Source organism: Coptis chinensis, chromosome 3, assembly GCF_015680905.1.
Source record: "Coptis chinensis isolate HL-2020 chromosome 3, ASM1568090v1, whole genome shotgun sequence".
Lineage (NCBI taxonomy): Eukaryota > Viridiplantae > Streptophyta > Magnoliopsida > Ranunculales > Ranunculaceae > Coptis > Coptis chinensis.
This window is the reverse complement of record NC_141458.1, coordinates 7,369,277-7,395,823: the sequence shown is the minus strand read 5'-3', so window position 1 is coordinate 7,395,823 and position 26,547 is coordinate 7,369,277. Positions and strand designations below refer to the sequence as shown.

General features: G+C 38.2%; 2 protein-coding genes and 1 pseudogene across 2 annotated transcripts; 2 read left to right on the top strand and 1 right to left on the bottom strand.

The window, feature by feature from the left end:
• Positions 1 to 432: 432 nt before the first annotated feature.
• LOC147507642 (uncharacterized) lies at positions 433 to 2,707 on the bottom strand. Its single transcript, XM_086600347.1, is given in 2 exon segments — positions 433 to 1,370; positions 1,372 to 2,707. Coding segments are annotated over 2 exon segments (1,941 nt in total). The 5' UTR covers positions 2,441 to 2,707; the 3' UTR covers positions 433 to 498.
• LOC147507641 (bifunctional aspartate aminotransferase and glutamate/aspartate-prephenate aminotransferase pseudogene) lies at positions 2,600 to 5,953 on the top strand (annotated as a pseudogene).
• A 17,796-nt stretch (positions 5,954 to 23,749) lies between these two features.
• Positions 23,750 to 25,874, top strand: LOC147507640 (uncharacterized). The gene is made up of 4 exons (XM_086596369.1): positions 23,750 to 23,872; positions 24,007 to 24,043; positions 25,278 to 25,397; positions 25,613 to 25,874. Exons 1-4 carry the CDS (start codon positions 23,750 to 23,752, stop codon positions 25,645 to 25,647), a joined length of 315 nt encoding a protein of 104 aa, XP_086452495.1. The 3' UTR covers positions 25,648 to 25,874.
• Positions 25,875 to 26,547: the final 673 nt, after the last annotated feature.

The following is a 26,547-nucleotide window of genomic DNA, read 5'->3' as shown; positions in this document are numbered from 1 at the left end:
TCACTTCTTTGTGTTACAGACTTACAGTAGATAATTAATTAATTGAGCTTGAAGATGTTATAGGCTTCAATACCATCTATATATACTGGTATAAAAATTGGGAAATATATGCAGTGTGAAGTGTGTAAATGTAACTTATGAGTCAAACATTCACAACAACTTATGAGTCAAGCATTCACAACAATCTACTTTCAAGTCTTCAGCCAGCAAACTTTAGCTAAACTTGTTCATAGCCAAGCAAGATTTGAAACCTCCTATCCAATATATGTATTATCGATCAGTATGAGAATTTTATTAAGACTTAAATCTATACCAAAAGGCCGGGTTTGCATTTTGTTTTAACTTTTGCGCTATTGCTTATACAGTCTTAAGGAAGTGGAGCAATTTAAGACTGGAAGTTGAAGTTTGGACAGTGAGAAAATTGACGCAAAATAAAGAAATTAACTTGCATTATTCAGAATATACAATTCTTTCGAACTAATAGCTTTCCATTGCGCTTTATTCCACATAATCTCGGATTATGCCTAAATGAGCCATCAGTAACCAAACGAATGTAAGAAGCTCTCCACCTTTACTAAGTTGCTGCGCATGAGCATATCCTCTGCAATGACTTGCAGCATAACCCAAAATCTCCACCCACACAGAGCTCATTAAACTCCATCGGTAACTTATGTCCAGTTCATTTAGCTCTTTAGCGAGCTGAACCGCTTTCCAAAACATGGAATTGTTTCCGTGTGCCAAAGGTTCCACTTCACTTACTAGCGTCTCACATCGTTCTTCTAGTGTTTGTCTTGTTTCAAATTTATCTGGACAGAAGTATGCCTCCACATCCTGACAGGTTTCTTGGTATTTAACCATCCATCTACCCATTGATGGCATCGTGTTAGGTTGCATGACCATGAGATAAAATACATAATCAGATAACAGTTTACTAGTTTTCCGCTCATTGCCGTTCGCATTCCTATGATCATCAGTAGTCATTTTTGCTACATCCTTAATAGTAATCTGATAGATGATTTCTGTTGCTATGTGCCATATCAAAATGCTATCAACAAATTCAACCTCAACACTCCAATTGAGCACCTGACAGTAATCGGCGCTATTTTTAATGACCCATTGGCCTCTGCATGGAACCAAATTCTTCAGATCTTCCAGTAAATCGGAGGACTCCGCTTTTGCCCTCAGTTCCTCATAGATTCGAATCCTTAGCTTCTCAGTGACACGTTTGCAAGACTTGTGATGGAATTCATCTAGCATGCTCTTAATGTGTAAACAAACGACCATCTTTTCTAGCCACACTGGACGTTTATTTAGGCAGAAACTTATCAGATTGAGTTGTGAGACAGATTCAGACCACCTGGGTCCATCAAAAAAGTAATTTGTGGTACTTGACAATGAAAGATGCAACACCGCTCTGGGAATTTGTGAGGTGGATTACACTCCAGTCAGAGAAAATGAGGTTGAAGAGTCCTGTAGCCTCCAGACTTACGGCACCAATCAATAATGTATAGGTAATCTTAATATCAGATTCATGGAATTTGTGTTTCTTGAGAAAAAAGAAGTCGCACAAGGCTATTGTGATGAAAATGAAACAGATAAATCGGAAGACATATCCAACTCGGGAATGCACAACAACCGCCTTGGTGTAGAGCATCTCGTACAAGAAACTGAGCTCTATCTCTATCACTTTGAAGGCATCATTAGCAGACCACATAAGAAAGACTTCTCTGCTTTTTATGAGATGAAAGAGGTTCAGCATGTGGTCAGCAACGATTCCCTTGAAATTGTGAAAGAGGTAATAGGCATACTGAAGGATCTTGGTGCTGGTGACCTGATCTTCCCAGCCTTGGCCATTTACATCCACGAAATCTTGACCGAATCTGAAAATTTTCAAACCACTGCCACGCATTGGATTCATGCATTCAGTATTAAGAGCATCAAAACTAGCTCCATAAAGGGACAACGTTCTCTCGACATACTTGACTATTCCAACAGGGAAGATGAAGATTGTTGGAACCAAAAGTGTATTCGTAGGGAACGATCTTATAAAAACATAACCAGCAGGAATAAGCTGGTATATGAGACCAATCAAGTGCCTGAGCCATAGCTCATTATCCTCCAGAGCGAAAGCAGTGATAGTATCTGGTCCTCCAAGGTGCAACAGAAGAAAGGGAGCCCAAAGTGCAAGAAGATCATCTCTTCCGTTTAATCCAGAAGAGTCGTCATTCTGGTTGTTGGAGAGAAGTCCCAGGGTGAAGATGGCAACCCAATCAGCAAGCAAGTAGACCAACCAGATAAACCGAGCAATCCGATTTTGCTGCTTTTTTTTTCTCAGGGGTGCTAACAAGACTAAGACAATCTGTGAGAAAAGGCTCAGAAGAATGAAGAGGCGGATGCTCCAATCACCCCATATCATCTTTACTCTCTTTGGAATTTCCATATAGATTTCTCCTTGTTCTCTCTTCTCTTCTACTCAGAGTTGTTAGTTTCTTCTTTGTGGTTTCTCTTGGGAGTACGTGCTTTGTTATATTCTATTATCTATTTATATTTCTATCCTGTACTAGAAAACCGCTATGCGGGGTAGACCAATGTTAGATTCATGTTGACAGGAGGAGGAGAAAAAGAAGATAATGATGATGGTGTAGGAAAAAGAAAGAAGAAGAATAATAAGAAGGTGGTGGAGAGAGAGAGAGATTGATTGGGGGATTTTTAGGAGAGACGTGAAAATGAATAAGAAATGCGTGATGCTCACTTTTTTACAGTGTTCTAAAAAACGCTGGGCTGTATCCGGGCAATGAGATAGCGCGTAGGCGGTCTTTTTTTCTCTAATATATCTTATAATATATATAGTAATACACACTTATACTATAAAAAATAAAAAAAAATTATTTACCATAACTCAAAAAATAAACACAAACAAAAATATTTATTACAAAAATACGTAATAGTTAAAGAATATTGACTTCATATAAAAACATACCCTTTTTTTATAGTGGCATATAATTTACATTAGACTTCAGGTTTTTAAACTCATTCAAATCTTAAGCTTATAAAGGTCTTTAATTTTCGATATTTAATTATTCAAAAAAAAATAAAAACTTGATTGGACCACCTAGAGGCCGCCTAGCCTGCCTAATCGGTCCGCCTAGACCCGCCTAATCAGCCAACTGATTTTTTAAATGACTTGGGCCCAAGCGGGTCGGTTGGGCACCGCCTAGAGACTGCCTAGGCAGCCGCCTAGACCAATTTTTAGAACAATATTTTTTACAACGGATAGGCATTGCAATTTTGGGAACCTTATACTGTTGTGCTATGTACAAACCAATCCAATGCACAACGGTAACGACAACGAATAACAGAAGTGGTAGAAGTAACACCCACAACTACAGTGTATAAAACAACTAATAACTCCTAATCAAAGTAGTAAAATAATATAAACTACTTACCAATGACAAACAACCAAGAGAAGAGACAAAAATTTACGTGGTTTAGTTTATGCCTAATCTACAACCAAATAGAAAAATTTCCAATAGAGAGAATATTCAAAATAATGTCAATAAGCTCTCACCTTGATTCCAAAAAATCACCAAAGTTTTCCAAAAAGAAACTCACAAATCTCTCTCTTTTTCTCTCCTCATAACAATGTTCTCTCAACTCTAATACCCTAAAAAACAAAGTTTCAATTTATAGGTACAAGTCTGGCTAAAATTTCAGTAAGTTTCAACGAGTACGTCAAAATATCAACAAAATTAACTAAGCATACCCAACATAACCAACATCTAGTTCGGCAATACCCAACCGAACTAGATTCTCCCCTTGGTCTTCTTCTCCAACATATACCAGGAGACCTCCTAAACACTAAGTATCCCGATCGAGCTAAAATACCCCTATGTGGGCGGGTCGGGGGCGACCAAGGGCGGATCTGAGGTTGGTCGACGGGCTCCCCCCCCACCCCAAACTTCCCAAAAAAAAAAAAAAAAAAAATAGTATGAACACCATTTACAGTCGATACTACATTGAGTCCTAGAGTGAATTCTCGTGGAAACCGTCGAGAACCGTGGCGATAGCCCGATCAAGCTATTGCACTAGTTCAATTTGGTGTACTTGTTATCTGTTTTAGTTTGGAGAACCGATTCGATACCCCATCGATGATTGTCGGCGGGGATTAATGCGATACGTGAAGGGCATACAAGGTATACTCCTAATGCTGGTACTTTTGAGTTACGTAAAGCTATATATCATAAACTTGAAGAAGAGAATGGTATTAGTTATACACCTGATCAGATTTTAGTTAGTAATGGTGCTAAATAAAGTGTACTTCAAGGATTGCTTGATATTTGTTCGCCGGGTGATGAGGTTATAATTCCTGATCCGTTTTATGTTAGTTGTCCTGAAATGGCTAGAATAGTTGATGCAAATACGGTGATTGTAGAAACATCTTTGAATAATAACTTTTTGTTGGATCCTAAAGTTTTAGAATCAAAACTTAATGAGAAGTCAAGGGTACTTATTCTATGTTCACCTTCGAATCCAACTGGATCTGTTTATCCTATAAAACTTATGGAGGAGATTGCTAAAATAGTTGCGAAACATCTTAAGCTATTAGTGTTATCAGATGAGATTTATGAACATATCGTTTATGCGCGCACCAGCTACTCATATTAGTTTTTTGCTTCTTTGTTTGGAATGTGGGAGGGAACATTGACTGTTAATGGGTTTTCGAAGGCGTTTGCAATGACTGGTTGGAGACTTGGGTACCTTGCTGGTCCAACACATTTTGTTCAAGCTTGTGGGAAGATTCAAAGTCAAGCTACTTTAGGTACTAGTAGTATTTCACAAAAGCTAGAGTTGCTTTGCTTTAGGACTTGGATATGCTGGAGGTGAAACTGTTGGTTTTGGCTGGGTATGCAATATATTAAACCACACATTTCTTAATAATTGTATCTGGCAGGTAGGCATAGGCAGGGGTGGATCAAGGGGGGGGACACACCCAGCTTTTCCGTCAAAAAAAATACTAGTTATAATAGTGTATAATTCATCCCAAAAACAAAATTTGTAGTGTATATTAGTTGTAGCAGCCCCCCTTGAGTGGCAATCCTGGATCCGCCCCTGCCTGCAGCCCACCCAACTTTTTCGTCCAAAAAAAAAATACTAGTTATATAATAGTATATAATTCACCCAAAAAAAAAAAAATTATAGTGTATGTTAGTTGTAGCAACCCTCTTGAGTGACAATTCTGGATCTGCCCCTGCCCCTATGAATGGGTCTAAGCCTTTAAGGCCATAAAAGGAATTGAATGGTATATATATATACTTGTATATACACCAATGACAAAAACTGCTAGCTCTAACACATCTCCCCTCCATGCATGGCTTCACACTCCTTTTCCTGAGCTCTATAATTTAATGCCTAACCTCCATGATAAACGTGTTTTTATTTGAGGTCCTTATATACAATGATAATGTATCGTATGGGGGTATTGTCCCGTGTTGGTGTTTGGGATGTAGATTACAGATTCCAATTCAATTCCATGACTGTTATGAATTGTCAGTTTGTCACTCACCATCACTCACATTTTGAAGACAATTCGTGCTAGAAAAAATGGTATGTGTAGACCTATAATATAGTTAATTAATTCATTAGAGTACTACAGTAGGGGTGTTCATTTGGACCCGAAACCGACATGAAAAACCAACTAAAAATCGAACCCGAAACCCACCCGACTTAAATCATGGTAGGGTTCGGTGAAGAATTGGTATCCAAAAGGTACCCGAACCCGACCCTTTTTTTAACCCGAAAACTGACCCATAATTTGTGGTTTCTTGTTTTCTCGATTTTAAAGGTGTTAAGTGCGATAGAAATGGTGGCTAGAGATAATAAGAAATGTGAAGATGACATGCGGCTAGAGATAATTACAAGAATAGGATTTTACCACGGCATCTTTTATGGGTGATCAGGGCCGGCTCAACCCCCTAGCAAAATAGGCAGCTGCTTAGGCCCCGTAGCCTAAGGGGCCCCAATATAATTCAGCCAATGCTTTCTTTTCAACCTACAATCGTTTTTTCTAGCCCTTTATTTAAGGGTTAGATAACGCATATGGAATCTATGAAATAACGTTAGATAACCATTTGTTTCCTCGCTTTCTCCAACGTTTCTCTTGCGTTCTCGACCAAAAAATTCCTCGTGATCCATTGGCATTTGAACTTTGTCTAGGGCCCCGATTGTCTTGAGCCGCCCTGCTTATAAGGAATGATAAGAACTTGAGAAGCTTTCTTTGGTGTTATTATTGTCCATGCATGGACACATGGTGGTGATTTGTCTAACATGAATCATTGTTTTGTTAGCTAAGAGCATCTTTAGTAGAGAAATCAAGAAAACACAAAATATTTGAACCAAACTAAATATCAAACCTAAAAAACACCAATTAACTTCGGGGGCGATATCAAATAGTTGACGTCAAATGACGCGGTTTTGAATAAATTTGCGCGTAGATAGTCCATTTAACTTTCACAAAACCGCACTTCACAAAAGCCCAAGCCCACACGGTTTTCCGAAACCACGCGATGTGTCGCGACATCAACTTTCTTCTTTCTTCTCTTTTCAAATCTCTCGCACGGTTTTAGAAAACCGTGGATTGAAGCCAACACTCTAGCCCAAGCTCATGCGGTGTTGAAAAACCACGATTTTTTTTCAAAACCGCAAGAGAGATTTGATTAACACCAAAGCAAACACAAAATTTTGACCGATTTAGTGTTTGTTTTGGTGTTTTCATCAACATGTGTCTCTCCGAAGATGAAAAAAACACCAAATTATTGAAAATTTAGTGTTTGATGCTAGAATAGTGTCTCACCTAAAGATACTCTAAGAAGAGTGAGAAGGCTAGTGGGAAGGCTAAAATTCTTGCAACCAAGTCATCAAAGAAAGTTTTAAAATTCTTGCAACCAAGTCATCAAAGAAAGTTTGATGTTGTTCTGATGGGTTGTTTGTATGTAATATCTTTCAACCAGTTTTCTTTAATTCACCAAATGTTAGTTTCGGTGGTTGGATCTAGAACGATACCTGCTGATGATCTACCTGAAGTAAGTATAATCACTAGTAGGATTATAAGGTTTTGACTACTAGGTAACTAGAGGTGGAACTCGGGTGGGTTGGTTCGGGTTGATATATAACCCGAGCCTAACCTGAGTTTCAAATGTTTTAACTTGATCCCAGGACCAAGCTCTAGCCGGTCCTTAAATTTTCAGCCTAACTCCTATCCCGATCAATTCAGGTTGGGTTAGGTTGGTCAAACTTCTAGGATTTTTTTTAAAATTAAGAGGCAAAAAACACCGAAATTGAAATATTCTAATGAAATCAAAGAGATTTGATTGTTTGAAAGAGAAGCTAACCTTGTTGATTACATTATTCTCTCTAAAATAGAGATTCTCAACCTTATTTTTTTAAGAGATCACAGTGGGTTGTGGCAGAATGGGAACAAGTGGATTTGTGGCGCAGCAACTGGTTGGGCACTCAATCTTAAAGCAAGCTCTCGGTGTCGATTCTGCACAGATTAAGGGGTGTAGAACAAGAGTGTGTGATTTGTTAGTTGATGATAAGTGGGTTATTCCTGATGTTATGAAGCAACTAATGGACAGTGTCAACCTTAGCATTGAGGTTGTTCACAAGTGTGACCCCCACTTTGAGGATTTCATTGTTTGGTGTCCAGACTCAAGAGGTAAGTTCTCGGTGAAATTAGCGTATGACAAAATCAGAAAAAAAAAAAAAAAAAAAAAAAAAAAAAAAAAGTCTAGTCCTTTGAATGGAGCAAGTTTCTATGGAATCAGTATATCCACCCTCACTATGCAGCTTTGGCATGGAAAATACCAAGACGAGGTGTGCACATAGATGTGCGTGTTCAGAAAGTTGGTGTGCATTTAGCATCACGTTGTTGTCTCTGTAAAGATCATATTGAGTCCTTTACCCATTTGTTCTGGACGTGCACCTTCTCTCAAAAGCTTTGGAAGTGGATTGCGTTATCTTTTAACTGCTCCACCCCTCTCCTAGACTTCAGTTCAGCAATGAATTTAGCTAAACTATGGAGTAGTAGAATACAACACTTATGGAACTCAACCATCATTGCAGGAATGGTAAGCATTTGGAAACATAGGAACTAACAAAGTTTATTTTGACAATAAAGTGGGTAACTTGTGGGAATGTAAGTTACACGTCAAAATACAAGTAAAGATGTCGACCAGACTCTCCAAAGCACATATATAGCTGGAACACCGAGGGTGATAGTGTTATTCTAAGATTATGGGATGTCAATCCAAGACCAAGGAGAGCACCAAGCATCAAGCAATGTTGTTGGATACCTCCTGACAACGATATCATTAAGCTTAATACCGATGGTTCAACTATGGGTAACCCAGGTCCATCAAGCATTGGTATAACATTTAGAAACTGCTTGGGTGAATTCCTTCTCACTATGTGGCGGAATATTGGAGTGGGCACAAACTTCAGAGCTGAGTGTCTAGCAATTATTGTGGGGTCGAAACTGCATTACACAAATGTTGGAAACAACTATGGGTAGAGTCCAATAATGAAGCGGCTTTCAAGGCTTTTGAGAATGACCAGATCCCTTGGAAGCTTGTATCGAGATGGTTGAGCTGCAAACTTGAAGTTCAATCCATCAAACTCACCTCAATTTGGCGAGAGGCCAATATCACTGCAGATGCACCTGCACGAGTTAGTGGTGGTTTGCAAAACCAAGAGAAATTCATTTACCTAGGAAGACCAAGTTGGATTCACAAGTGGGAAGCTCCTTACCAAGTCTTCTACATGTTTAAATGAATTATAACTAGATTTAGGTCTGATTTGGCTAGAATATTGTGTATGGCAGTCTATTGCCTACACTAATCATTTTTGTACTATTTCCCCTTTCTTTTAATACAATTTAAACTTACCTAAGCAAAAAAAACCTTATTTTTTTATAAGAATAGAATGATTGAAAGATATACGCACATATATGCACACGGGATCGGGTTTTTCGGTTCTTTTACATTCTAACCTGAGCCCAACCCAACACTGAGTTGGGTTTTTATTTTAAAACCCAAACCCAGACCACAGATCTGACATGTTAGCCCAGGACCAACAAAAGTCGGATTTTAGTCCATCGGGCTTAAGCTAACCCAACCCAAGTTCCACCCCTTTATGAAACACTAGTTCTTCTTCTTCCTCTTTGATTTGTTTTTTGATGTTATAACTTTTGAAGTATCGGGTTCTAAACCGATTACCCGACACTGACCTGACAAGGAAACCCGACCTAAGTGGGGTAGAGGATAGGTTTCGGTAGACTTTTTCTTATTTTTACCCGAATCCGAGACCGAACCAAAATTTTCGGTTAGGTTTTCAGATTACTCAAACCCAACAAAAACCTAAATTTTCAGTTACGAGTAATCCGACCCGACCCAACCCAAATGAACACTCCTAGCTACTAGGATAACTTTTTAAGCTCCTTAATTAACTGCAAACAAAGTTATAAATACGTAATTTGGTGCATCTAATAGGTAATCCAAAACAAGGCCCAATATTTCCATATCGTGCGAAATATCAAACCTCTCAAAAACCGATATATATTGGTACACATTGATATATCGGAGATATTTCTCTTTTTGGTAAATCACTCAAAATATCAGTTTATATCGGTAAATGTCAAAAATATCATCGATATATAACAATATATATAAAAAATATCGGTCAAACAAATCGGTCAAATAGTCAAAAGATTTATATCGGATATGCCGAATATATCGTCGATATTAAGATATATATTGGAAATTGCGATATATATCGGTTTAAATACTGTTTAATATTCAGACTCGAAATATTCATATCGGGTACCCTGATTTCTTAGATATATCACCAATATATCAATATATTGGCCGATATTTTCAGCCCTGATCCAAAAGGACTGATGAGCTTAATCCCGAGCTCAATCCAAAAGGACACATTCTCTAAGGCAATGAGTGGCGTAGCCATGTGTGAAGTTATTTTGTAAAACATATCTTAGGCAAATATCGCTGAATTTTTGCAAAGAAATTAGTGTAAAATGATAAATTTGATGCGTTTATTTATTTCACTAAATTTAACCATAATGATCACTCAAGTGGCCTCGCCCACAGATTAAATTCTAGTCTCTATCTATTATCTTGGGGCACCCTCCTAATAAAAGAGTCCTTCAATACCACAATAACTGCCTACATAAGTAAAAAAACGAAAAGATTTTAGAATAATAAAACTTTTATTAAAACTAGCTAATCTGCCTGTCCTGTGGCCAGGCTTACTATTATAGAGATGTCATAAGTTCTTACAATGAAATAAAAGAATACAAATATAAATCAGCATGAATAACCTGGCCATATAGTGTCCAAAAACATTAAGCCATTTTGGCTTCATATAGCCACTTTTATCACTGTCATCGACCATGATCAATACGAATGAGCTCTTACTGATCAAACACCCCAACCCCATTGCTCCTATCCTGACCAACAACCCGCTGGGGATGCATTACAGATGAAGCAACGTTCCTGTAGAGAAAATTTCTGTTTCTCACGGGTCGAAGCCGCCAGCTCGAGTGAAGCGACTTCGGCCACTACTCGAGTGATTTTAGCGCGCCATGGTTTTAATTGGCCAGCGCCATGGCCAGAGTAGGCAGCAAGGCCAGTCTTTTTTTATGGCCTCACTACAAGAATCGCGATTTTTTTGTTTTTGGTATAAAACAAAATCAGTTTTGAAAACCTAACTTTTCCAAAACCAAGAAAAGAGAGTGATTACAAGAGAACAATTCTTTGTGAGTTCGAAGTGTTCATTCTTTGTGAGTGAATTGAGAGAGACTTGTAATCGGCCATCTCGACATCTAGTAAAGCTTGGAACTCATGATGTGGAAGTAGGCAAATTGTCGAACCACGATATATCTCGCCTTGTGGTTTGTTCTTCTTTACATTGATTGTTTTATTTCATATGCTTGTTATTTGATATTGAGAAGTATTGGGATATTGCCTGGAGGGTGTTGAAGTCTTGTCTATTGAGAAAGATCAATCTTTGTGTAGGATTGATCCGTTTGGTGTGGGTAACGTTGTTTCCGCAGTTAATTATTCACAACAATTGGTATCGGAGCATAGGTATACGACCTAGGATTTTGAGTTTAGTACTAAAAATTTGTGTAGACAAGGTGTTCGATTAAATTCCGAGGTGAAACTGTTTCTTTTGGGTTATTGTGTGTAACTTGAAAGATGGCTCCCAAGATGTCAAACGCAAGGTTTGAAGTAGAGAAGTTTAATGGGAAGAATAACTTTGGGATTTGGCAAGTCCAAGTAAAGGACATCCTCATCCAACAAGGTTTGCACAAGGCTTTGAAGGGGATTAAATCTAAGGCGCGAAAGTATGAGTAATGATGATTGGGAAGAGTTCGATCTTCAGCTTGTTCATCAATCCGGTTATGTCTTGCTAATGAGGTCATGTATAGTGTGATGGGAGAAAATACCGCGGTATTTGGCTCAAACTAGAGTCTATGTATATGACCAAGAGCATGACGAACAAGATGTACCTTAAGAAGCGTCTTTATCGGGTACATGATGGTCGATGGTTCAACGATGCAAGAGCACGTGAGTAAGTTCCGCCGACGTCGGGCGGATTATTTGAATGTTGGTATGAAGATGGATGATGAGGATCAAGCGGCATGTTTAATATTCTCCTTGCCGAAAAGCTATGAGCATCTAATGACTACATTCATGAACGAGAGAAGTCGCCGATCTTGACGAAGTTCGAGTGCTCTTCTTTCTTATGAGTTAATGAAGAAGACACGTGTAGAGAATAGCATTGATGCAAGCGAGGGGCTAGTGGCAAGAGGAAATTCGTCCGAAACGTAATTATTCAAGTAATGATAATTCTAGGTCCAAGTCAAAGAAGTCTTTAAAACATGTAAAGCTACAATTGCAATGAAAAAGGACATTACGCAAGTAATTGTCCCCACCCAAGAAAGAGAACAAGAGAGATGGTCAAGAAAGGTAAGGCAAAATTTGAGGCAAATTATGCTTGTGCCTCAAGAGGATGAGTTCGGGTCTTTTGTGTCCCACAAGACTATATGACCGAGAGGTGGATTCTTGATTCGGATGTTCCTATCATATGTGCCCGAATAGAAAGTGGTTTACTTCTTATGAGAGCATTGATGGTGGTTCCGTTTTAACGGGTAATGACGCTGTTTGTAAGACGGTAGGAATGGAACTATAACGGGTCAAGATGTATGATGGTGTAGTGAGGACTCTAACCGATGTGAGACATGTTCCCCGAGCTAAAAAGAAAAGTCTTATTTCTCTTGGTACCTTTGATTCCAAAGGCCACAAGTTTGTGGGGAAGGTGGAGTCCTAAATATTGTTAATGGCTCTTTAATTGTTATGAAGGGTCAAAAATATGGAACCTTGTATACTCTCGATTGGTAGTAAGCGGTGATAGGCATGATGTAGCGTCGGGTGCATGTAGTAATGATTCCGAGCGCACTAAGATGTGGCATACGCGTTTAGGGCATATGAAGTGAAAAGCGGTTTGTCCGAAGTTGTGTTTGGTGGTTCTTGAAGAACTGAAGAAGCCAAGTATGGGGTTCCGCGGAGCATCAAGGCCTATGGGAAGCAAAGCAGAGTCAAGTTCTGATCAAGCAAGCACACGACAACAAGCATCCTTGATTATGTGCATACGGATGTTTGGGGACCCTCCAGGTGGCTTCCAAGGAGGTAACCGCTATTATGTCTCATTCATTGATGATCATACTCGCTATGTGTGGGTGTATATGATGAAATCGAAAGATGAAGTGTTTGAGACATTTAAGAAGTGGAAGGCAAGGGTTGAGAATCGCGACGATAGGAAGGTAAAGACATTACGTCCCGACAATGGTAATCGAAAGTATACCTATGGACCTTTCCAAGAGTTCTCAGGCGTAAACAGGGAATTGCCGCATTAATCGGATACCGTGGGCACGCCACGTGAGAATGGAATGGCGAGAGAGGATGAATAGAACTTTGCTTGAAAGAGCAAGATGTTTATTGTCTAATGCGGCCAGGCAAAAGAGTATTGGGTGATGCAAAGTGTCCATGGCGTGTTACCTCGTATTAATAGGTCACCGATTACCACTATAGATTGCGGGACACCTTATGAGGTGTGGTCGTAACCCAAATTGATTATAGTATTCATGAGTGTTTGGATCGACAAGCCTTACTACCATGTGAGGACGCAAGCTAGATCCTAGAGCTAAGAAGGCCATATTCTTAGTTTCGCAAATGGGGTAAAGCGGATACGATTGTGGTGTCTAGAAGCCCACAAGTTCCCGGGTCGCCAGAGATGTTACTTTTGATGAGACTTCCGTGTTATCTTCGCAGTAAGGAAGTAGTGAAGGTAATGGGTGAAGGTATATGGGTTCAAGCTTACCGAGCTTGAGGTTCCGATTTAAGCCAGATGATCGGTTAGATCATGATGAGGTACCACATCATGGAACCACATAAAAGAACGAGGAAGAAGAGCAAGAGCATCCGGAACTTGTAGTGGCTGACCCCTAGGCCACGAGACAAGTTAAAGAAGTGCACAAGTATGGGCACGGAAAGTTGGTGAAACACTATGGTCGGTGGATTTAGTGGCATATGACCGAATATCGAAGATGATTTAGCGGATAGCTTCAAAGGAAGCCGTTAGAGATGCTCATTACTAGATTGGTTGGTAGCTATGCAAGCAAAGATGGAATCTCTTGATAAAAATCACACATGGGACCTAGTTTTATTGCCAAAGCGGCAAAAGGACTATCGGCAAGATAAATGGGTGTTCAGAAGAAAGAGGTCCTTCCCCGAGTCCGACAAGATCGGGTACAAGGCAAGAGTGGTAGCAAAGGGTTTTTCACGAAGGAAGGAGTTGACTACAATGAGGTATTTTCCGGTGGTCAAACATACGCCCATTCGTGTGTTATTAAGTTTAGTTGCTCACTTAACCGGGAGTTAGAGCAACTTGATGTGAAAACCGCTTTCTTGCATGGGGACTTGGAAGAAAGAGATCTATATGAGACAACCCGAAGGGTTTGTCGCGTTCTTGAAAGAAGATTATGTATGCAAATTGAATCGGTCATCAGACGGGTTAAAGCAATCGCCTGCAATGGTACAATGCGCTTTGACACATTCATGATGCAACATGAGTACACCCACCGGTAAAGTATGACTGCCGTGGTCTACTTTAGAAGGCTTCGTGGTAATGACTTCATCTATCTCCGCTTTATGTGGATGACATGCTTATTGCTTCCAAAAGCATGGTGGAGATAGACAAGTTGAAATCTCAACTTAGCTCGAAGTTTGAGATGAAAGACTTAGGTGGAGCCAAGAAGATAATCGGGCATGGAGAGATTGAGAGATAGGAAGAAGCGACGGATAGTTGTATCTCGAAGAAATACATTCGTAAAGTAATTTCTCGATTTGGTATGGAGAATGCAAAGTCGGTTTCTACTCCTTTAGCGGGCATTTTAGGCTTTCACCTAAGTTCTCTCCTAGTTGATTGGAGGAACAAAAGCATATGGCTAATGTTCCTTATGCAAGTGCCGGGGTAGTTTGATGTATGCTATGGTGTGTACACGCCGGACATTTCACGTGCGATTAGTGTTGTGGGAGTGTATATGGCAAATCCCGGAAGCAAAGATTGGGAGGCGATGAAATGGGTACTAAGGTACTTGAAGGGTACTTTGGATGTGGGATTAGCTTATGGTGGAGGCACTTGTTATGTCGGTGGGTTTGTGGATTCCGATTATATGCAGTGATCTAGATAGACGACGATCGACTCACCGGTTATGTGTTTATGATGCATGGTGCACGGTTAGTTGGAGGTCTATGCTATTGTGCTACGCTTGCTCTCTATCTACTAACCGAAAGCGAGTATATGGCGATGGCAAGAGGCAAAGTGGAAAGAGGCACTATGGCTTCGCGGTCTTCTAGATGATTTGGGTATTGAGCAGAACAGTGTTGCTGTGTATTGTGATAGTCAGAGTGATATTCATTTGGCGAAGAACCAAGTTCATCATGGTCGGACCAAGCATATTGATGTCCGATATCACTTTATACGGGATGTCGTTGAGGATGGTGATGTAGCACTTGAGAAAGTAGACACCCATGACAACCCTGCTGATATGCTGACGAAAGTTGTCACCGGAGTTAAGTTCCAACACTGTTTGGACTTGCTCCAAATCCTACATGTTTGAAAGAGCCCCCGTGGGCATCGCCTTCTGGGCCGATTGATCGCGAAGTCTTCCTTGGCTTTGGAGGTGTTCCTACTGGATGTGATCTTGCTGGATGTGTTCGGCTTGGTTTTATGTGTTAAAACCTCACCGAGGTGGAGAATGTAGAGAAAATTCGGATTTTTCACGGTCGAAGCGCCAAGGCCAGAAAAGCGCGACTCGCCACTACTCCGATGATTTAGCGCGCCGCTCACAAAGCGCCAGCGGCCATGGCTTTTACTGCCCGCCGCCTTCGAGCCAGAGTAGCGCCAGCCGCCGAGAGTCTTTTTATGGCCTCGCTACAAGAATCGCGATTTTGGTTTTTGGTATAAAACAAAATCAGTTTTGGAAAACCTAACTTTTCCAAAACCAAGAAAGAGAGTGATTACAAGAGAACAATTCTTTGTGAGTCGAGTGTTCATTCTTTGTGAGTGAATTGAGAGAGACTTGTAATCGTTACTCAGGACATCTAGTAAAGCTTGGAACTCGCGAATGTGGAAGTAGGCAAATTGCGCCGAACCACGATATATCTCGCCTTGTGGTTTGTTCTTCTTTTTACATTGATTGTTTTATTTCATATGCTTGTTATTTGATATTGAGAAGTGTTGGGATATTGCCTGGAGGGTGTTGAAGTCTTGTCTATTGAGAAAGATCAATCTTTGTGTAGGATTGATCCGTTTGGTGTGGGTAACGTTGTTTCCGCAGTTAATTATTCACAACAGTTCCTATACTGAGAAACTCAATGCGAGTGTTCTTGGTATGGAGCATTAATAGCATTCCTATGTTGAGCAGCAATCTAGTGTGAGTGTGCTTCAGCTGCAGCAGTACTGTTCCAACACTGCGCACAAACCAGCAGAGAACTTAGTTCAGATACAGAAATATTATGCCAATACCGAGCACCAAAAGCTCTTGCAATCTGAATTCTTACCTCAGGTACAGCAACACTGTTCTGAGTTACCCAAGCAGCACGTTCGCAATTTCTGGTGATGTTATAAGTATGTTCAGTTTGCCATCTGTCAACATACCTTCTATGACTACCTGCAACACTTCCCTTTCTTTGGTTTGGAGAATTGTGTCTTCTGTAAGGATGTGAACTTCCATCTATCAGCTTACGGGTAAATCCTACTTCACAAATCCCTCTTTCATGTCAGATTCGTAGTGGTCCACTGGCCCTGTAAGTAGATGCTCTGACCCTGTGTTCTGCTCCTAAATTAGTGCATTTATTTGATGGTAATATGTCCATTTTAGTGGGAGATTCCGTGGCATTCATATCTTCATTTTAAGCTTTACTATTCTTGTCGTGTCATCGTTAAGACTCGCGTGCGGGATTATCTTTAAGTGCACCATTAAGAAACTCAGCAAATTCATAATCATCACTATTCATAGTTACCACAACAGTCCTATGTTCATGTGGAGCTTCACTAATAGCGTTCGTGTCTGCAGTAGTAAATTCCAAGCCATTCATACGCTCAGAAGCATCTTGATCACCACTACTGTCCAAGTCATTGGGCACTAAGTAAGTGATTTGGAAACCCATACAATGTTTATGAGAAAACATCAAATTATTCATTGCATGACTTATTTTCTTACGTACATACTTTCTAATTTTATCTAGAATTTGATGATTCAATTAGAAGTGATAGTGTACATATACACTTACCGCTTTGGAAGCCTTAGTTTATGTTCCTTAGTATTACTTTCCTCGCTATTCCATACCGGGCAATTCGGACCAACGGAAGTGAAAAAGTGACTTCGAATAGCACATCCAATTTATCAAGGCCTGCGGCTCTCGAAAGTCAAAGTATCAAGGAACTGATCCGATTCGCGTCGACAGTGGAACAGGTTTGAATGAAGATCCACTTGTGTTCAATCCATGGAGATGGAAGGTTGATCATTGAACTCGATACATTTTTCTTTTTCTCCTTTTTCTTCGCTAGATGGAAGGTTGATCATTGAACTTCGATACATTTTTCTTTTTCTCCTTTTTCTTCGCGGCAATATCACAATTACATTGCCGCTAAAAGATATTTGCGTTACATTTACTTTTTACTCTTATTGTATCTTGGGTTCTCATTTTGCATACAATCATATGTTTTATGCAGGGAATGGAAGTGAATGGTGGTGCTTCTAAACATTTCATGGGTTTTGGAGGCGGTCCGAGATTACGTGTTGGAACATACTTTACCAAGGTTCAAACTCGTAAGTCGGGTCAACTTTGTGATCGCCCCGGGTCACACGGCTCCATTTTGTTATTTTAGATCGATTTGAAGGTTGTTTTTTTTACGCAGTTGATCCTCCAACCGCCACGCGTTTATCGCTCCATCAAATGATCCTAATTGGTACTTTGCCTCCACTGCCACTTTTCAAATGATTGCCGACATGACCCAACTCTTCATTGTATTCTCATTATCCGATGCTTATCGAAAGTACGTGTATGAAACAAACATATAACATTATAACAAAGGTCGATGGGACAATGCGTGAAGTAAATCCTTCAAATCTAACACCTTAAGTAGAAAAGTAAGCAAGTGAAGATTTTTACATAATTTGAAATGAAATATATTTTCATTCATGTTGAACCTACCCAGAAAGACTTGTTGCAATCAAGGTTGAGCCATGGTATCTGCCACATTGCAAAAAAAATATAAAAACAGAAGTTACTAATATCATCTCACATGGTAAAGTTGATGTACATCCAGTAAAATAATCAAGAACATATGATTTCATTCGTGCTATAAATTTCTTCTTCTAAGGTCTTCCAAGTGCATCGTTATAATACCAAACCAACTTGACTCCGCGATCGATGAATCAAGCAAAAATATACATAAATCGAATTGAAAATCCAATTACTTAATTGGTCCAGGGGAAGAACTCTTGACTACATGTGACAACAATCGGTGTCCACTTGAGGTCGATATAGTCACGCTCTTTTTCATTTCGAGAGGTCGATATAGTCACGCCTTTCTTTTCACTCGGCGTATTTTCGTTTAAGTTTTACAATTAAGTGAGTAGATCACAAAGCATTTCGACATTGTTTGACATGTTTAGAGATGTTAGACTGAACCTAATTTTTCGTGGGGAGGAACTCTTATATGAGGATATCATCAATTATTATTTCGATAACATCTCTATTTTGTCAAAATTGAAAACTAATCTCCAAAGGAACTCGCTAACATTGATGATTTGTATAATAGTACTAAAAATTCTCCGCTCTATATTCACAAAGAATCTCAAGGATAATCAAAATGGGGATTAACAAAATGATTAATATCAAGTTTCTTTTGATGATTAATATCAAGTTTCTTTTGATGATTGACAACTGCAATCGAGTAGTAGAAGATCGAGATTGAGCGATCAAGAGATTCGAGAACGATGGATTTTGTTCTTCACTTTGTTGAAAGCTTAGAGAAGGTTTATGAGATTGAGAAAGAGAAGACATTGTGGGTAATTAAAAGGAAGATGGTTTTGTTTCGTCAAGAATAATGAATGAGAAGAACAAGAATGCGCGTACATTTAAGGGTTGGGTTTTCTTTTTTATATTTCATAATTACTAAAATAGCCCGCCAAATAGAAATAATCGTAGAATTGAAATAACGGACGTAGTTTTATTTTATTTTTTTTCAACACACATGAAAAGACAATTTTAACTTATATTAAATTAGAGAAGACACCAAATTCAGGGTTAGTTTGGTAAGAAGGAGAGTAATTATTTTCTAAATAAGGACTTTTAAAAAAAATATCCGACGTGGCTCACTCGTGGAGCATATTGGGAGAAACTGATACTAATATAGGTAGGATTTACTTTTTAAGTATGTTGAAGTATGTTTTCTTCTCTAACATCCATTATATACACAAATACTCGATATATATAATAGATGATAGATTGTGATAATCCATTTTATGACATCAATCAATATATCATCTCTCTCTATATTAAAGCAGAGTACATCTTATGTGGACAATCTCTTTTCTAGGTGGCGCATTCTTCAGACATAGGTATGCCACGTGGACACTCTTAATTAATTATAGAAAGTTTCCTAATACAACATGAACTCTTAATCTTAAGAAGTTTCTTAGTACAACACAACTCTAATAAGTCAATTTTAAGAAAATTTAATAAGACTCCAATAAAAAAAAAATATTACTAAATCAACTCCAAAACTTATGCTAATAATTATCAGACATTGAATTCCTCACAAAAATTTAAGGGATGGAAATTTAAAATGATTCCGGCCATATGGTCGCTCCCACAAGGGGTATTTTTCTAGCTCTTTAAAATTCCCGCCATCAACTTCAATTAAAATAGGAAATCCTCTCTTATTGAAAAGAGAAATTCTAGTACTTCTAATTAAAACGAGAATTATTTTCCTATATTATAATGAAATTCCTCCACTATTGAAAAAGAAAAATCTAATGCTTCTAATTAAAACGGGAATCAACATTCTCCTATAAAAATGGGAATTACACTTCTAGATTAAAATGGGATCCCTCCTCCAATTAAAAATGGGTTTTAAGCCTTTATTAAAACAATTTGTTAGGAAATTAAAACGGGTTAGCGACAAAAACAGAAATTACGATTTGTTAGAAAATTTCTATATGTATGATTATGATTGTTGAACAAGTTTTTAAAAGAGCTGGTGCGTATGCACGAGTCTACTTTTTAGTAATCTATTATGAGTCCCATAATTGATTTTATACTTTAAAAAATTGTTTGGTAAAAAAATCTAGAAACCATTATCTCATTCTCAAAATGAGATAATTCATTAAACGTACCTAAACAAAAATAAGTAGTTTAAAGAATGAGAAACAAAATTTATGGAGTTTTTCTGGGTTAATTAGACTAAACCCTCAAAATATGTACCAGTTTAGATTAAACCCCCTATTGTTTAAATCATTAGACTTAAATACCCATTCTGATTGATGTTTAACTTAATTCCAGAACTATCCCTATTATTTTTTTTTCCTCGATTACTCTCCTACTCTATTTTTGCTAACATTACCACTATATTTATACAAAATTATAACTTGAGTACCAAGAATTTGAAACAATACCTACTTGGTAAATTGTTCAAACTATATTGTAACCCCTTTGAGCTATCTTGGAATAGAAGATTTTAATTTTTAATCAAAACTCACTCAATCCAATTTGTTTTGGACTAATAATCAGATAAATTGAGTCTTAAGAGGTTGAAATTGAGTATCATTGGGTTTACTTAAGATTTGGTACGTTATTGTTGTTGGGATTATGGGATTTGGGTTGTGATGGATTGTATTGTGAAATCAAGTTGGGATTGGGCCATTAGGGAGGACGAGTGATCGGGGAAGATGGAAATGTCAAATATAATAAGGATAATTTTGGAATTAAGTGAAATAACAACCATAATGGGTATTAAAGTCTAATGATTTACAAATAAAGGGTTTAATCTAAATGGGTACATACTTTGGGGGATTTAGTCTAATTAACCCAGTTTTTCTCTATAAACAAGTTACTATATTTTAATATTTTTTGGCTTTTGGCAATTTCTGTTTCTATTTTTGGTTTAGTCATAAAATCAAAAATTAATTTGTACTTGATTGTTTGATATCATTTATTTCATAAAGGATTATCTCAAAAATATTTACGTTATAATTGATTTTAAAAACATAATTCTTTATACTAAGTTGCCAAACAGCCCCTAAAGTCTACAAAGTACAAAAGGTTGAAATAAAATTGGATTAGAAAACCAGGGACACAAACTCGATCTCAAAATTCTCTCTTGGAATTCTACACTGGCCAAGCTCACTCTCTCTTTGGTTCGAAAAGCTAAAAAGTCGTCCTATCCAAACAACTAGTAACAAGTGACTTCCTAACTTTTTGGTCGCGCTCTATTGGCTTTTTTTTTTCGGTAACTATTGCTTTCGTTGATTGCTTTGGAATATAATTATTGTGTAATCACAGTCAGCACAAATTATTCCAGCAAAAAAAGTCGGCACTAATTATAGTTGCGCCATATTCGTACTTTGTGATTCCATAATTGTTGTTATTTACGCACTTCTTCCTTGTTAGTTTGTGTCTTTGTGAGAGAAAGTTTGATTACTTTGTCTTATGGAGAAAAGTCCTTTCTTCTTGCCTTCGCGTGGTGGTTCTAGCAAGGAAAATTGGGAGAGTACACTGCATAAACTGTTTTCCTTGCAACATGCTACTTTTCTACTTACTAAATACTGATATTGTGAATTGCTGACAAGGTAAACTGCTGACATGTCCAAAAGGTGATGAAGATGATAAACAACATTTTCGGATATGGTTACTCCATCCCACCCTATTACAAATTCCTGGATACGCCCTCGTCTGTTGGTTGAGTCGAGATCAAAGGACATATATGTTTGACACATAATTTCACTCACGTCCCTAACCACACAATAGCTTAGATCCAGCGACTAAACACACTAACACCTGGCAAGCAGAAAGCTTTTGTTTGGGGACTTCACCTTTTTCTTTCTATTGAGATTTTGATTATTCGATTCTACATTTCTCCCATTCTCCTTTTGCAATAAACTCATAATCAAAATTGCAATATATTTCATTGATTACTCCTTTTTTTTCTCTAACCAGATTAAAGTTTACATAGTTTCTTTGAAAAAATTGGTTTCAATCTCGACTTTAATGTAAGTTTCAACAATACCCAACTTAATGATGATGTTCAATCGTTAAATGGAAAATTATAATGTAACACAAGGTGTTACACTCACTATATAACACAACCCAATAAAGGAACCCTACGTGGATAACAACTTTATGCAGGGTGATAGACTCAAGTAGCACTCAACCCTCGCAACAATGAATAGAATAATCTCTATTCGTATTATAACTCAAAATTCATAAAAGTCCTTTTCTCAAAACCCAACCTAGCCTTTATATAGACAACGTAAACAAAACAAACATGTGAAATAACAATTACTGGGCTATTGCTATGAGGTGTGTACAAGGCCCAAACACCGCTGACAGAACTCAGCATATAACTCTGACAGAGCAGAGCACACATAACTCTGACAGAACTCAAGCTGTATTACAACTTAAGAAACTTATCGGATTTTTTATCTAAAAACTTTAAACAACATTTAAAAAATCTATTTTGATTTATGATTAGTTTGTAAATTTTTTGTTGCAATTTTTTTGGGATGTTTTTTATTCCTAGATAAATCCTTTCAGAGAATATGATTAAGTCTTTATTAGTGAAAGAGATGGTAGCGGCGTTGGTTGCCGGAAGTACAAACACAAAAAAGATGGTGGCGGCGCTGGTTGCCGGAATTGCAAACAAAGAAGAGGATGGGCGGTCAACCGGTGGTGGAGGACGCCAATTTCTTGAATTTATTTTGTCTATTTTCTCTATCAGTAACCGGTTATTCTAGTTATTAAGGTGCATGCCTTGTTGACGCGTCAAATTTATATTGGTCCGTGTTATATGAAAGTGTAGCACGTTGTGTTACCACTCTAGTTAAATTTAATTGATTATTGGAAAAAAAATATTGTTAATTTTGATTGAATGATACTGGTCGGGACTACAATGTCAAATTATATACTTCATCTTTAATTGTTTTAGTTGTTTTTTAAGTGCCCTAAGGATAATATGGTTGAACCAGAGAACTTTTGATGTGCCTTATAAATTGTTTTTATCCAGGATTATTGTGACGAAAACTAAGCCCAATAGTTTTGGCGGGGATCCCTTAAATTTTGGGTGCAATGGCATCCCATTCCTTTAAAACTGGAGGGAGTGGCGGTGGTCATTGCCCCCCATCTCTATTTTACTCTCCATATATAGAGAGTGAAATGGAGGAATAGAGAGTGCATTCCACGCCACTTGAAGTGGAGTGGTTTGTAAAACTCAAAACGCCACTTCAAGTGGGCAATGCAATATGCAATTTCAAACCGCCATTTGAAGTGAAGTGGTTTGCAAAGTGTCCCACACCGATAATATGGTAATTATGAGAACGTTGAATTACCACACTACCCCTACTACTTCTATTTTATTACGGATGTATCCTATTAGCTGAGGAAGAACAAAAATTTCGGTTAAAGGGCACAAGGGCAGTTTCGTCTTTTACAAAATGTGAGTTTTCATTCTCATATACCGGGTTGAAGTGGCGTCGTGAATGTTTTTTCAAAACCAGCCAGAACTGGCGTAGGATGGTTCAAACCGACCAAACCTACTCTCTATCCTCATACCACTGTGCTATTGAGGAATAGGGATAAAGGGTGGCTAACCATTAGACTCAGCCTAAGTTTCCTACCGTTGTACAGTATTAGAGAAAGGCTTATACGAAAATAGTCGAACTTCTTCATCTATTTCCAACATTTCAAACTTGCATAATCCTCAGGGGATTTTTGAGTCGTATCAAATTCTTGCAGTAAATTTTGTATGACCTTGCTACTCTTCCCTACGAATGTAAGTTGTTCTTCGTAATCAACGGGTCGCCCATGATAGTAATGTGGCCCAGCCCATGGTTAGCAAGGCCCAATACGAAAGGTTACCCAAGTCACATGAGATAATAAGACAAAAACAGTGTAGAACAGTTGCATTTGTTCAACTCCAAGAGAGTTGGTTGTTAGCAACCCTCCTCCCCGTATATATATTCTTCTTCTGTTTGTTTTCTGCTCTGCACACCATTTTAACTTAACTTGTTGTAAGAAATACTGAAACAGGAGCACTTTTTTTTTTTTGGGTGTTTGATCACTCACTTGTTTCATTTCGTTTCAGGGAAGTTATTTGCCGAGGAAAAGGGAACTCTGTCAAGGTATGTACATTTCTTCTTAGTCCACTAATAGTGTGAGCTAAATTTTGTATTTGGTCCTGCTAAATTGCGATTTTGCATAAGAGCGCTTATGTTAATCTCAAATTCTCAATGTGTGGAACTGTGGTACCATTTTTGAAGTAAAGGAACTAGAGGGGTCTATTAGGGTGGCTATGCGCATGTGCCTCTAAGTTTGATCCTAATACTCAGTTAGTAATTCAAGAATGGACTAGAAGCCATATTGTTTTTGCACTTGGCATTTCTGGACTTCGCACTAAGTTTACTTCCTGAGACTTGAGAGTATTAAAAATGAGGTCAAGGAGTTGGAGAAGTAGCAACAATGCTGAGAAATTGTTAGCAACTGTGTATTCTTTAACGGCCCGTTTTAGGTATTTTCCTAGATCTCATCTAACTTTTCTTAATGAGAGAACGGTGGGGGTGGGGGTGGGGGTGGGGGGATATTGGCTCAGCTGCCCTTTGGACTTTTTTTTTTTTTTTTTGCTGGGTAATTCACAAAGAGGGGTGCAACATGAGTACTTCCCAGGAGTTCACCCATCCTAGTACTACTCTTGCCCAAGCATGCTTAACTGATCGCACCCAAAACGATAGAAGATAGGCATTGCCCTTTGGACCAAAATAATTGAGCAAAAGAATGAAGCTTCAGACAAAGAGCCAGCTCATCAAAGAATGTTCTAGAACTATCTTTGATGAGCTGGCTCTTTGTCTGAAGCTTCATTCTTTTGCTCAATTAAAATTACCCTTCACAATATACTGGTTTCCTTCTACGTCCTCTTTTGAAGCTTACCTTTCTTACATTCTGATTTCCATTCATGTTCCCTCCAAACGTTTTTACCCTTCTCAAATTATTGGATTAATCAATTATAGTGTTTAGACACACACACCTCGTGATTGTCTGTCACACATCATTTCATATGACGCCGTGTGCGTGTAAAGTACTGTAAACTGAGATGAGAATTCTCTGTCATGCTTACAATTATTTTACTTGTGAAATTTTAAGTTAACATTGAATTGTTTTCTTGTGGGTGTTGTTTTTCAATTTCATATTCCTCAATCAAATCTGCAACCTTTTCTGTTAATTACCAAATAAATACGTGGGTAAATTACCAAAAGGTGGCTTCAATCCTTCACCCAACCCAAGTATTTAATTTGAAACCCTGTTTTTGGGCATGGAAGTAATAAAGCCAGGTGAAAAGTAATATCTTCCAAAATATTGTAGGTCACTTCATATTTCATTTTGACGCTGTTGCATTTCGGCAATCAAAGATGGGAAGAGGTGTTATTGGAGAGAAATGGTCTGGTAGGTTTTTGTGGCTCTGCGCCCTTGGGAGTGCTGTAGGTATGCCTTCTTATTTCACTTTGAACTGGTATTACAGTACACATTTCCATATCAATATACTCTTTCTACTAATTTTTCTATTCTTTTCTCTTACCCTTTTTGTCAAATCCCTTTGATGTAAGAAAGTTAAATACCTTTCTAAAGTTGTAGATCCATGGAGATTGACTTCTTTGCTAACTAATATATCTTTATTTATTTATTTGTAACTTCTGTAGGGTTGTGGATGGTTGGAGTAGAAAGGCAAGCATAAAACAGAGAGCTTAATGCTGAGGGCGGCCATGGAGGCAGGTGCAGACGGGGGAGCGGTGAGGAAGTTTAGGAAGTTTTTGTTGGTCTTAAAAGGATTGTTTTGGTGCCAATTGAATAAGCAAATGTTCTAAGTTGTTCACTTCATTTTGTTACTCCTGCATGTTTTGCAGCTATGGATATGCTTGATATATCAGTTAAACGTTGTCTTGTCTGTTTTGCTTGGTACTACAGCTAAGGACTTTCAAATTATGTGTTAAAATCAAGGTATTCTGGGAAATGGGAAATACTTTCAGAAAGGTATCTAATTAACAAATCCTACCATAAATCGATGGGGTTGGTCAAGGGGAACTGGGGAAGTACACTATAGCCACCAATTATAACTGAAGCTAAGTAAAATTTAATCGTTATTGTGTATAATCTTTGCATGAAGTAAGAAGTAGTATTCTTGACACTTTACATTGCAAAATTTTGTACTGGACAAGTTTTCGTTTGGACAAGTTTTGGTTTAGGTTTAGATTTTAGAATCCCTTCGACCGTGTAACTTTAGAGTATACAACTACAAAAGAATTACAGCGAAATAAATTCTCCGACACTTTTGCAAACTTTTGCTCAACCATAAATCAAGAGAAACATGAATCCAACTGCAGTAAAGGGGGTGAAACAAATATTTGGTGTTCTTCATCTAATCTCTTTTTGTAACTGCTGCTTCTCGATTATTTTGCCGCTTGTACTTTAGTTGAGTAAGTTATGTTCATCTCAGTTCCCTTCTACATTTCACTTACCTTAATCATCTTACAAAAACTCCAAGGGAAATTTTCTCCAACGACAAAATACTCTAATGCCCCAATGCCCTCTCTGCTTACAAGCTTTGCCTCTGACATGAAAATTATCCACGGTAAGA

Bases quoted from the DNA above. Each gene is read 5' to 3' on its own strand.
- LOC147507640 (XM_086596369.1), top strand. From the start codon at position 23,750: ATGGTTAGCAAGGCCCAATACGAAAGGTTACCCAAGTCACATGAGATA. The intron at 23,873-24,006 runs GTATATATATTC...ATTTCGTTTCAG, and splicing joins TGTTAGCAACCCTCCTCCCC to GGAAGTTATTTGCCGAGGAA. The intron at 25,398-25,612 runs GTATGCCTTCTT...TAACTTCTGTAG, and splicing joins CGCCCTTGGGAGTGCTGTAG to GGTTGTGGATGGTTGGAGTA.